Consider the following 13,221-nt stretch of genomic DNA (forward strand, 5'->3'; position numbering starts at 1 on the left):
GGGCCCCCCCGCCTGGCGCCCGAGTTACCGTCCTGGAAGACGCGCTCCACGTTGAGCCCGTAGGTCGCACACGTCTCGTAGTACGTGCAGCGCTTCAGGTCGGTGGACAGTTTGCGGGCCCTGCTGTCGTCGATGACCCGGGGGTTCGCGGCACTGATGGCGTCTGTGGGGGTGGGAGGGCGGGGATTTACTCGGCCTGCCTAGAGACGGGGGCCACCGACTGGGAGGGCCGTTTGGTCGGGGGGGCGGCGAGAAGGCCGGGGCAGCAGATGACGGGGAGCATGAGGACATGGGCGTCCGGGGGCCCCGTTCCGGCTCTGCCACCGACTCGCTGGGTGACAACGAGTCAGCCAGTCTGTTCATCTCAGAAACCGCAGACAGGACTGTCACACGGACGGCAGGGAAGGCCCCGCACGGAGCGGGCAAGGGGGGGCGTCGGTCAGCCGCGGGGTGTGGGGGGCTGGGCTCCGCACGCCTGCCTGCCCCGGGACCCAGCCCCACCGGCCCGCTCACCCTGCGTGCCCACCAGCACCATGGGCACCTCGCTGGCGTTGCGGAAGCTGCAAAGCCGCAGGAAGTAGTTGTACACCGTCTGGAAGCTGATTTCATCCTCCAGGCTGAACACAAACACCACCGCATCCACCCAGGCAGCAAACTGGGGGGACCGAGCAGAATTACCAGCCTCGCCTGGTCACTGGCGAACGCCGCACCCCTCTCCCCACACGCGCAACGGGCCGGCGCTGGGCAGGGGCCTCACCTGGAGCTCAGGGGGGCCTCCTTCATCTCGGATCAGCAGCAGGTAACTCTGGCCATCCACCACAATCTCCTTCTTAAACCGACCCCCTAGGACAGAGCGCGCGGTCAGGCACAAAGATGGGAGGAATGCTCGCGGGGCCAAGCAGGAAGAAATCCACGGCTTCCAGCAGAGGAGACGGGAGGCCTGAGAAGGGCCAGGGGCTCCGGCCCCGCTACAGACAACAGGAAGGACGGAGCCCAGGCCAGCCTGGGACGCTCACCTTCGGGGGACTCCTCCTGGACATAGGTCCCCGTTAGGTAGCGATGCACCAGGGCCGACTTCCCACTGGACAGGTTCCCCACAATGCCCTGCGGGAGAGGAAGGGGGGAGAGAGCATGGTCAGAGGGCAAGGCAAAGGCCCCAAGGACGGAGAAGGGCCAGGCCTGAGGGCGGGGAAGAGGGCCAGGAGGAGGGGCTGCAGGGAGAAGCCTAGTGGGGAGAAGTGGGGATGGGAAGTGGGGGGGCAACGCCCAGGCCCACCACTCCGAGGCCGAGCCCACCCAGCCTCAGGGACGCCTGGGCCTCCCCCGGCCTCACTCACCACTTTAAGCTCTGGCACCGAGCGGCTCAGGGTCCACTCCTGGCTGTTCACAAAGGAGTCTGTGGGAGAGAAGGCCACCTGTCGGGACTGCGGTGGCACACACACCTGCGCTATCCGCCACCAGTTGGCTCCTATGCTGCCCCTTCCCAGGCCAAGGCCAGAGGACAGTGCCATCCAGATGGGACCCCAGCCCTCACCCCTAGTTCCCTAAGGAACAGCAGAAATGTGAAACAGAGTGACAACAGTCCTCAGAGAGGGGGCTGAGAGGTGTGGGCCCAGTTCCCCTGGCCTGGGTCCTTCCTCGTCTTACTGCTCCAGCAAGGAAAGCAGCTCCCACCTTGAGCCACACCTGGCCTGCCATCCCCGGGGCCCAGACACCAGACCCAAGCGAGTGGCCACTCTGGCAGGTGTCAGCCCAGACCCAAGCCAGGCTGGGCGCTTGGTGGCTGGGCAGGGGGCCTGCAGCGAGTAGGAACAGTTCCTCTGTGCAAGGGTGGGGCCACCCACCACATTCCTCACCTGGGTGAAGAGGGAGGAGCCCTCACAAGGAAGGGGCAGGTCCCAATGGGGAGCTCCCGGCCCCACCCAGCTGCCCCTCCTCCCCTAGCTCCTCCTTGCTGGGAGGCCACCGCCCTTTCTTCCCCAGACACCAGCTTCCTGGGCGCCCTCCTTGAGCCCATCTGACCAGGGCAGCTCCAGCTAATGCGGGCACTTTCCTGGGAAAGGGGAGCCTCCTGCTACTCAGAGCCCTCCAGGGGCTGGCCAGTCCTCCCTTATCCTCTAGGTTGTAAGGGCTGTCCTTCAGCTGCTTCCAATAGCCCCGGCCTGGGCCGTGCTCAGGTCCCTGCCCCAGGTTGTCTCAAAGAGTAGTCGTCACGATCGGGTCCACAATCTGTCCCTCAGCTCAGTCTGCAGAGGCAGCTGGAAGGGAGGGCTCAGAGCCCCGCCTGGGAGCTGGGAATGGTCCAGGCCCCGCCTAGACCCAGCTGACTCCGTGAGTCTCGGCCCCCCTGGGCCTCGGTTCTGCACATGCCAAAAACCAGGAAGGGGCCCTCTGGCCCTGGCCTCCTTGTCCACCATGCTATAGGCCAGCACTAGAACCCCAAACCCCTGGAAGTCCTCCTCTGCTGCTGCCACCTTCCCGGTCTGCCAGCGACCCCAGCGCCGGCCTGGGCTCTGACCTCACTCGGGCGGCCCCAGCCGTCCCCGGCCGCCACGGCGCATCCATCTCTTCCAGGTAAGTTCAAGGCTGCCCACGCACCTTCGACACGGGACTCGGCCCGGCGAGGCCCCTCCCCACCGCCGGCCGGGCTCCCCGCCTTACCGCTGGGCGCACCCAGGAGCCCGGGGGCCGCGGCCGCGCGGCGGCTCCACAGCGGCGGGGCGGGCGCGGGCTCCGGCGCGGGCTCCCTCCGGCGGAAGCGGCTGGTGAGCAGCTTCCAGAGGCTGGCGGCGCGGGGGCGGCCGGGCTCGGGCGCGGCGCGCGGGCCCTCGGCGCCCAGCAGCAGGTCGCGGCGGCTGGCGAAGGCGCCCAGGGAGCTGGCGTCGCCGTCGCTGCGGGTGCGCGCGCGGGGCAGCAGCCCGGACTCCGCGCGCCGGATCTCGTGGCCGCGGCGCAGGCGGAAGCTGAAGCTCTTCCTCAGCGCCGACAGGCCGCGCCGGGGCCCCGCGCCGCCGCCGCCGCCGCCGCCGCGCAGCACCTGCCAGCGCTGGCTGCTCCAGAGCGAGGCGCCGCGCAGGAAGCCGGCGCTGCCCGCGCGGCCCAGCCCCGCGCCCTCGGCCTCCGCCAGCTCCAGGCGGTTCACCTCCAGGAACGTCATGCTGGCGGGCCGGGGCCGCGCCGCCGGGGACCCGCGGGGGCGGCCGCGCCGGGTGGGCGCGGGGCTGGGCGCCGGGCTGGGCGCGGCGCAGCCGGCGCGCTCCGACGGCGCGGGCCCGGGGGGCGACGGGTGCCCGTCGGCGGGGCCGCGGCGGCCGAGGCGCGGGCGCAGGAGGCCGAGCAGCAGGCTGCGGGCGCCGGCGGGCGGCGGCCCCGGGCCCCCCGAGCACACGCTCCGCGGCCGCGCCGGCTGCTCGCGCGCGGCGCACAGGGCGGCCTGCAGGGCGGGGGTGGCGCGGCCGGCCGGGGCGCCGTGCAGGTCCAGCGAGTCGCAGACGCTGAGGGCGCGGCGGCACCCCGTGGGCCGCTCCCGGCTGCAGCTGTCCCCCGGCGGCCCGCCCCGCTCCATGGTTAGGGCCGGCGGGCGAGAGCCAGGCCCATGGCGAGGGGCGCGGAGCGGGGCCCGGGCCGGGGCCGCGGCCTGGGCGCACGGACCTCCGGCCTCCTGCCTCTGGGCACCTGGCGTCGGCGGACTGAGTCCCTCAACTCCTCCACGACGCAGCCGGCAAGCCCAGACCTGGAGAGGCCGGGAGCCAGCCCAGCAAGGAGAGAGAGGTGGCAAGCCCGGCCTGGAACACCCCGGAACGACGGGAGCTGGCCTGCTGGGGCAGCCCCCGGAGCCCTCAGAAAACAGGAAATTCCAGCCCAGGGCTCCTCCTCAGATTGGGACAGGTAGTTGAGCTGTCATTAAGAGCAGGCCAAATAAATAACAGTCCTTCGCACACCATAGATGGCCCTGTGTTGGACAGAGCGGGCCATCCGCACTTTCTCCAAAGGAAGAATCCAAAGGTGATACACCAGGGCCAGAATTAATAAAAGTGTAAATGAAGAGTCAAGGTCGCAAATCACATGCCCTCTCTGGGCCTCAGTCTCCTTATCTGTGAAACGGGCAGCCGGAACGAGGCCATCTTATCTTAGTTTCTGGCTCAGACATTCTGACGCTGGGAAACCCAAGAATCGGAGTTGCTGGATGCTCCAGCAAGACCGCTGTGAAGCCATCTTCTTCCTTAGGATTCTAGAATCGTCTGGACCGAGTTAAGTGCTGTCCTGCCTAAGGGCCATGGAAAATCAAAACCTCTGGACCTGGACCATACAGTTCTAGATGGGAGACTCACTTCTAAATCCCTTGAGTATCTGGTCTCCAGCCACTCCTGGGTCTCACCTCCTGTCCGGAGGTTGTCCAGAGGTCGGCTGGCTGAGCAGAGGTGGAGAGCGGGCCTGCAGTACTTGCGGGAGCACCGATGCCCTGTGATTTTCATGTGTGTGGGCTGCGCCACCAGACACTCACTGAATGCAGGGCTCTTCCCAGTCCTCCCCCAAGGCCCTGGAGATGAGCCAGTCCACCACAATCCACAGGGACCCCGAGCAGATCAGGAGAAACCAGTTCAGGTAGTGGCAAGGATGAGGGGGGCTTGCCTTTCCCTTAAAGAGATAATGCTCCCAGGTTTCCTCCAGCCCTGGTCCAACCCGATTCCCGACTTCCCTCTCGGCTTCAGAATTCCAAGTCCTGGGCAGAAGCAAAGTACAAGATAAAAGCGGCACATTCCAGAGCGGGCTGGAGTGGGGGAATGCCTGAGGAAGGCAGGGCCTCTCCATCCTAGGTGCTCCTGCATAAAAGTGGGAGACCGCCAAGTCCCGGGCTGGATCACCTGGAGGTGCCCGGGGCGGGGAAGGGGTGGGGGGGGATCCGTCTTTTCCAGAGACTGGTTATCAACAGTGATGAGGCCAGCTTCCTCCTCTCTGGGTGCACCGTCCCCACATAACAGATGGTTCAGCCAAAGGGTCTTTCCCAGGATCCTTCGGGCATGGAGACGAGAGGACGACCCGGGAATCCTGACTCACGTTTCCAAGTCGGAGACTCCCACACTCCAATTCCCTATCTGCACGCATGCCCGCCTGTGTCTCCGTCACGGAATTACGCCTCTCCAAAGGAAGAAGGCTGCTCGCTGCAAACCCTCCCGCCAAGCCAATGAAAATCCGAGCACAGGACAGCAAGCCTGGAGCCGTCTGGGGACTGAGGAGGGATAGAGGACAAGGCGCCCGAGAAGGCACGGGCTGCTCTTGGTGAGAGGGGCCCAGGATGGGGAAAGACCCCCAACTACCTACGTGCGCACACACACACACACACACACACACACACACACACGAGGGCTCAGGGAAGGCGGGCAGCAGGGCCCGACCCCAGCACAGGGACACTGCCCATTCTCAGAGGACACGCCAACTCCCCACTCTCACCGCGCATGCAGAATCAGCCTGGGCAACATGGTCAGTCAGTCGCCAAGCCAGCTTCCTCTTCCTCAGCGGGCTGCCTCCTTCCTAGCCTTTCTTCCCAGAAACCACTCCTGACTGGAAGAAACCAGGCGGAGAAGACACCTGCCTACACACAAAGTACCAGGGCATCAGGCCCTTCGCAGGCCCCAGGAAGGAGAACAGTGTGGGCACACGCCCCTCCTCACTGGCATCGGCCCCCCTCAGGGACAAGGTCTCTGCATCTGTCTAATGAGATTCTGCTCCGGAAAAGCAGCGGCAAAACACAGCGCTCTGCTCGACGCAGCCCGAAGGGCATCGGGACAGGCCACGAAGCCCCAGGCCGGGGCCATACGAACCGCACAGAAATCCCGTGAAACCTGCCCTCGTGCCGGGGCTGGTTTTTGGGTTTTGCTGCTTGGGGGCGAGAGGTCCCCCGTGGACGTTCATGGGGGAATCAAAGGCGCGACGTCTCGCGACACTGGGAGCGAGCACCTGGGGTGAGGCTGGACACGCGCTGCCCTGGACGCAGAGTCCGAGCACCACGGCAGAGTGAGCAGACGGGCCTCGGGCGTTCTGCCCTGGGCGTGCGGTCGTGTGTCTGGGGACAGTGGGGACACACTCTGGATGGCACCGGGGCGGCCAGGGGGAAGGACGAGCCCGTGAGGCGCTGCCGAGGCAGCATGCTGGCCCTGAGCGAGGCCGAAGCGTGGCCTCGGCCCAGGAATCCCACAGAACCTGTACCTCGTCCCCACTCACATATTTGCTGGGTGATCTGCTGATAAGTGCAGAGGTGTGCCCAGCAGAGGCCATGCAACCCTCGAGGAGCCTGCGATGGCCCTTGGAGGTGGGAAGGGCCACCTGTCCACTGAAACCAAGGGTACCTGCGGGCGGGCCAGGGAGAGGCTCCGGCGCTCGGCCAGCCTCCTAGGTCACCGCCAGCGTCGCACGAGCTCCTCTTGCCCACAAGGTGGCAGCAGAACGTCTTCCTGCAGCCCCGGCCGCCGGCGCAGCAGGCAGCAGGGAGCCCGGCGGGCTACGCGCAGGTTTCCATCCGGTCTTGACGGGGGACACTGCGCTGCCCACCCTGCCCCCGCTGGCCCACGGCCTCCCCAACAACCTGCAGGGCTCCTGACTGGCCCCCAGACACCTTGATGCATCAGCAACAACTGAACCTCCAAACCCCATCCCAAAGCCGCTCGCCCCCATGGTTCTCCGCACCCCCCCCAACACTGGTGACCGCCGAGGACCTCCCAGGCGCCACTCTCCGCTCCCACATCCCTTCTGAGGTCGATCCTGTTGGCTCCACCTCCTCGCCGAGGCCGAAGTCCACTGCTCACCAGCTCCTCAGTACAGCCCAAGGCAAGCCGCCCCGCGGTGGCTTTCCACTGGGTGCAGAGCGACACCATGCTACCGTCTTCCGGCGCAGGCCCCGCGTGCCTCTGTGCCCTCGCCCCGCTAACCCTCCCCGCTCCCTCCCGGCCCGCCGGGCACACAGCTCGGAACCTCTGCTGCTCGTGCTTCGGCCCACCCTGCTCCCCGCCCTCACCGGCTGGGTGCCCAGCCGCTCTCCGTGACGACGGCTGACGCTCATCACCGTCGGGTATTCTTCCGGTGTGTTTAACACTCCACGACTAGGACTCAGCCAAGCACACAGGAGGCGTGTGATGACTCTCTGTGAGTGAGCGAGTGAATGAATGAATGAACGCACGAATTCTTGGCTGAGCGGGCACTGTGCACCCAGGCTTTTGTTCCTGTGGGGAGCGAAGCAGGCTCACGAGAGACGGTCCCTGGCAGGGCCGGTCTGCTGAGGAGACAAACCACGGGCAAAATCGTCCCCACGGGCCCCACGTGGAGAGGCATATTAGTGCTTCGGCAAGTCCCGTGCTCCGCAGCTGAGAGAACGGGGTTCGAAGGCGGCCTCCGTCACCTGTTAGCTGGGCGCTGTCACCTTCGCCTCAGTGGGTCGCGGCTATCACGCCATTTATTAGGGATAAGCCGCCTCTCCGGAAGCAGATATACCGCCTGGCTCACAGCAGGTGATGGACCAAAGCGGCCATCGCCGCGGGACAAGGATGTGACAGAATGACCTACACCTGGGCCAGCTCTCCGCACATCGGACACGCAGCCGGACACTTCGGCAAGTCCGCGTCTACTCATGCCAGCGGTTACTGGTCCCTCTGTCTCTTCCCCAAGAGGCCACAGAGTCGGAGCCCCGAGTTCCCGGGCCCATCTTCCTCTGAAAATGGATGAAAGCTGTCGTGGGTTGAACCGGGTCACCCCAACATTCATGTTCTGAGGTCCTGACCCCCAGTCCCTTAGAACGTGGCCTTCTTTGGAAACGGGGTGGTTGCACGTGTAATTAGCTAACGTGAGGTCACGCGGGGGCAGGGCGGGCCCCTAATCCCCTGTGAGGGGTGTCCTTATAGAAAAGGGAGATTTGGACACAGAGTCTCGCACACAGGGAAGATGACGCGAAGAGACCTAGGAAGAAAACGGCCACTGGCAAGGCCAGGAGGGAGGCCCGGGGCAGGGCCTTCCCCCCCGCGACAGCCAACGTCAGGCTTCCGGCCTCCAGGACTGTGAGAGGATAAAATCCTGTTGTCTCAAGCCCCCGGTGTGAGGCACTCTGATACCGCAGCCCCAGAAAACAGTCAGCAGCTACAGACCCCGCGAGTAGGCTAGGGGTCCCCGGCAGGTGAGACTATGCAGAAACGAGCCCACCCCACCCCTATCCCCAGATCACCCCCCAGGGCGCCTCAGAAGAGCCATGTAACTCTGCTCCCCTCTCTCAAGCTCAGGGTGTCAGAGAACTCCCCAGTGGCTACGTCCCCCAACTCCCCGCAGGAAAGCGGAGGGGACCAGAGGGGCCTGGGCGGACAAGGGGCGGAAACCGAGACCACTGTGGGGCACCGCAGAGCCATCCCAGCCCGGAAGGGGCCTTCGAGCACCACACGGCTCCACGGCAAAGTCTCCGTCATTCTTTCTGCCCACAAACTGCTCGGCTCGACAGTGACCAGGACGAGGCCCTGCCCTGGAAGACTCGGTCCCTCTGTGCGTCCCCACGGGCCCCCGGCCTTACCCCACCTTGCCGTTTTTACAGCCCGAGCAGGAGGACCCAGACACACTGACACTGGGCTGCACCCCGGGGCCACCTGAGGACTTGTGCACAGCGGCGTCTGCCGGAAGGTCACGGCTCTTCCCGAAGAGGAAAGGGAACCGGCGCGCGTACATCCTCCCGGTGACCCCAAACATAAAAAAGCACGTTGCCTTCTCACCCCGCTGTTGACACATTTCCTGCGTTTCATACGTGTTTTTAGACGTTGTCTTCCTTCAGAACGGAACACGGTCCGGCTTAATCCCACGAGCCCCGACTCTGCGTCCGCAGTGCGACGGGCTTCTAAAATGCACGCGGTTCGCGGGACCTTCGCTCCTCGCCGGCGGCATCAGGCATCAGCCCTCTGTGTTCCGCCACCTCGTAAAGCATCCGAATCAAGGGACGACGCGCTGAGTATGCAAATGATTGCGCTCCCTCTGCTCCGAGACGGGCGAGCCGCAGAAACGGAGCTGCCACTGCTGGGGGGCCCCCCGACCTCAGCTCAAGTTCAGAGGTGCACGCTCGGGGCCTCCAGAAAAGGCGGGCGAAGGGTCTGTGTCCGGTTTTTAAAAAGACTCAGGTGGTGTAAGAGTCTAATGGACAAAAGTTTCAAAACGTCTGGATTCCTGTCACGGAGTTTGAAAGCGGGGCTAGTAACCTCCCCGGGGGGGAGGGGGCTACACTGAGCCCAAGCCCACCCACTGTCCCCAGCATCCAACACACAGGCCAGGCCCAGGGAGGCCTCGGGTTGGGCCCCAAATGCAAGGAAGCTCCAGGGCGGGGCTCAGGTTGCCACCAGCAGGACCTGGCCTGAAGGCCACCTCCCTCCGCCCCTGCCGACTCGGCAGCAGTCGTCGCCGGCCTCGGCGTGTGCCTGCTTGCCCCCGAGAGCACCGACGGCTCTCTCGGACCTGGTGGCCTCCTCTCAACGTCCGCAGCTCATCTCGTCTCTGCTGCAGAAGCTAAGATCGCATCCGCTCTCACCTGTCCGGTGCTCCTCGGCACACGCGGGGTGACAGACGGCTGCCCCCGCAGCTCGGAGCCCACCTCCAGCCAGCCCGCAGGGCAAGGCAGCGGTCACACGCGACACTACTGGTCACTGGACTTTAACGGCCGCTTGTAGAACACCAGCGGCCACACCCTGGGCACTTTACACACGTGGAACCATTCGACCCTGACGATAACCCGTTGAGAAAGGCACTGTTCACCTCCCCATTTTACAGACGAGGAATTTGAGGCGCAGGCGCCAGCTGACCTGCCTCAGGTCACCAGCTAGCACTGGCGGGCCCTGAGCCCTCGGGCCTCCCTGGCCTGATGAGCTCTCTGCTGACGCGGGGCCAACTTCAGCCCGAACTTCATCGTACAGGTACCCCCCACCCATCTGCCTCCCCTCCCGCCCTGGCGGCCCAGCCGGCCTTCCTGGCAGGGGCCCTCCTTCTAACAAGGCCCCCCCCCAAGGTTCCCCCTCACCCACCTCGCAGACCCCGGCCCCCACTCCCACGCCCCCAGCCCTGGTGCGTGGCTGGTACAGACGGGTCTGGGGCTACTCTCTCCGGGACCTGCGGCATTCACAAAGGAGAGAGCCACCCCGAATGACTGCCCCTGGTCCTATGTGGGGCTGAGCAGACCTCGGCATGCCTCATGTTCATGCCACATGGACAGCCACAGAGCGGCCAGGGCAGGCCTGCCGGTCAGGGAGGAGAGGCGTGGTACGACAGACTGCCCACCTGAACCGAAGCCACAAAGGCCTGGGGCGGGGTGGGGCCACCCCAGACACGGCCTGTCCGCCTGCACGACCCTGCTACCCACCGCCCCGCGCTCCGGCCCCGCGGGTTCTCCCGCATCCCAGGGCGGCCGGAAATCGGATCAGAGCCTCGGTGCATGCGGCGGTTGGGTTTAGCCTCTCACCTCGTGTGCCTCGTGAGCCTTCAGCCCGACGACTGCTGCCTGGGCCCTCGGGCCACGTGGCAGCCCACAGGAGAACGTGACGGAAGGAGCCATGGCTGACAGTGGCCTTTCCCTCCCTGGGCCACCGGGCCCTGAGCTGTGACACGGGAAGGGCCGGCCAGGAGGTGTCCAGGCCGTCTGCAGAGCCGCTGCCCTCCAGAAACTTACGAGACCAGGGCCGGCCGGCCAGGACCAGGCCCCTGGCAGGAGCCCTCCCCGGAGAGCAAGGAGACTGGGCAGCAACTGTGCGCGGCCAGTCTCAGGGCTCCCGGCCATGGCTGGCTAACAACAGGCAACTACAGAGGTGGCGGGGTCCCTGGTAACCTAGTAACCGTCTGCAAACGCCGGACCACAGCTGGCGACCCCAGCAGACAGGTCTCTTTGCCCTGTGTGCCCACCTTACACCCTCCGTGCAGAAGGCCCTGCTTTCTGCAGCCCACCTCCTCCCTGAGGCCTCCGACCCCGTCCCGGCCCCTGCTGACCGGGCACCGTGCAGGGTAGAACTGCCTGGGAGCGAACCAGAGAGGAAGCTGTGCAGGACTGGGGGGGCAGGGGGGGCAGCAGACAGGAAGCCACATGCAACACGGCTTGCTGTAGTTACAGGACGGCCAGGAGATCAACAGATTCAACTGCAGAATAAAAAATCCCGAATGATTAAAAACCTGGAAGAACCCTGACAGAAATGCAATTAAAGGGATGTCAACCTCTGAGAAAAAGAGGGACCGTCGATGGCTTAGCACCGACCCGCCGGTAAGACAGACGGACTGCGTTTCCTTGCACTCCGCAGAGACTGCGTTTTCCTCAGCATCGCGGCAAAAGCAAAAAGATAACGGCTCGCCTAAGGCTCGGGTGATGGTTAGCGTTTTCTAACAGCAAAGCGTTTTCAATCACGGTACGTGTGTTTTTGACATAACGCTACTGCACACTTAACGGACTACGGCATGGTGTGAAAATGAATGTTATGTGCCCTGGGAAACCAAAACATTCCCATGACTCACTTGATTTCGAGATGGGGAGAGCCGGCCGTTGACGGCAGGGCCTCCCGTGACACAGTAGGAGGTGGGCAGTCTTGTCGCAGGGTTGAACCTGCAGCCACCAGACCTCGCTTCAGGTCGTGGGCGGCACTGGGGAGGGAGGGACAAGTTAACGGCCGCCGAGGGGCGGCAGCCTCCGAATCCCGACCTTCTGCAACACACGTGGCCCGGACTCATCAAGACTCCGTGTGATGGGGGCAGCGTCAGGAGGGTCCCTGTCCCACCCTGATCCTGTCCTGACTGGGAAAGACAAAGAGGTTATCTCGGACACTTTGAGGGTGACGGAGGAAATGTGGGTACAGACGAGCTAGTACGTCTTAGAGACCTCTTGACGGTTTTCTTCGGTGTGATACTGGTGTAGGACAATGCGCCTGTCCTTGGGACGTGGCACTTTGGGGGGAAACAGCACCGTGTCACCACGCCCACAGCCACCAACCACCATCGCTACCCAACAAGTGTGCGCGAGATGGAGGGAAAGCAAATGGGGGGAAATGGTCACGAGTCTTTCGAGGTGATCGGTGATCGAGGTGGTCGTTTTCAGAACAAAAGGCTGGGGGGGGGGCAGGGCGAAAACCTCCCTGTTTTTCTCTATAAAGTCCCGGCTTCCTGTCTGGCTCGAGAGGATCCCTCTTACCCCCAGATGAGACGACATCCCCCTCATTTCCTCCCATGTATTTAAAAGTTTTATCCCTTTCGAGGCGCAACAGCACCTGCGGGCTGCGAGCACAGGCCCCGAGGCCGGACGGACTCCCTGGGCCCAGATCCTGCATCTGCCATCATCGGTGAGGAAACCGGGGCGGTTCCTTTACACCGCCGTGCCTCAGTTTCCTCGTCTGCGACGCCGACCCTGCGGGGACGTCCCCAGGGCTGCGAGCAGCCGCGGAGGGCAGGGCCGGGCAAGCGAGGGGCGCCAGCGGGAAGTCCCCCCTCTGAGGTTCCGCGTCTGATCCCGCCGCCCTCCGCTCAGAACCCTGCGATTCCCCGTCACCGCGGCAAGAGCTGTCCGTCTTTCGACACGTGCAGCACAAACACAAAGCGCCGGAGTGCGGGGCGGCACATCTGAAGAGTTTAAAAACACACGCTGCCAATTTCCATAACGGAATCGCGACTCCATTAAAGCCGCGTCGCGCGGTGCCGATCCACAAGCAGCCGGCTTGTTGCAGCACCCCGTGGCTGGCCGGCCACCCCGGGTCACCGTGTAGGCAGCCCCCGGACTGCGGCCCTCAGCGCCTGACACACTCTTTCAGTAAATATGGTACTTGTTCGGTGCCAACTCAACATTACCCAGCCCCTGGCTGGTCGGCTCAGAACAAAGGGGCCGTGTGTCCCGGCCCTCACACACGGCCCACTCCGAGCTCCGCCGCCTGTGACCTTCGCCCCACTTGTTGCAGAAGTAACTTCTATCCTTGATAGAGTTTTGGGGCACCCTAGGAAGGAAGCTACGAGATCCTGAGCCGAGCGTGGTTGTGACCACCAACCCCAGGATCAGATCTTAGAAGGACCTCACCCCTCAGGCCAGCCACTGAGCTCCCTCCACCTGGACAGCACCTACTCAGGGTCTCACCTGTCCGTCCCCACGCCACGCAGCGGGCACCCCGCTGTAGGGACAGGCGTCCTCCCCTCAGAGGCGGGAAGGCCTCACTCAGGGCCTTGCACCTTATTGCTCCATCACAGTGGCAA

At 64.6% G+C, this 13,221-nt stretch overlaps 1 protein-coding gene across 7 annotated transcripts in view; it reads right to left on the bottom strand.

Moving 5' to 3' along the window:
• Positions 1–13,221, bottom strand: part of AGAP3 (ArfGAP with GTPase domain, ankyrin repeat and PH domain 3) — a 49,428-nt gene that overhangs the window by 24,828 nt on the left and 11,379 nt on the right. For 6 of the 7 annotated variants that reach the window (XM_036230661.1, XM_036230660.1, XM_036230659.1 and 3 more), the window contains exons 2-6: positions 1,338–1,396; positions 1,017–1,104; positions 758–843; positions 514–655; positions 29–163 (exon numbers count right to left, since the gene is read on the bottom strand). In XM_036230661.1, the coding sequence (XP_036086554.1) occupies positions 29–163; positions 514–655; positions 758–843; positions 1,017–1,104; positions 1,338–1,396 (510 nt within the window). Of the gene's footprint in view, positions 1–28; positions 164–513; positions 656–757; positions 844–1,016; positions 1,105–1,337; positions 1,397–2,661; positions 6,530–13,221 lie in introns of those variants that run through there. The other variant, XM_016163951.2, reaches the window with a different exon arrangement.

This window comes from Rousettus aegyptiacus, unplaced genomic scaffold, assembly GCF_014176215.1.
Source record: "Rousettus aegyptiacus isolate mRouAeg1 unplaced genomic scaffold, mRouAeg1.p scaffold_m13_p_13, whole genome shotgun sequence".
Classification (NCBI taxonomy): Eukaryota; Metazoa; Chordata; class Mammalia; order Chiroptera; family Pteropodidae; genus Rousettus; species Rousettus aegyptiacus.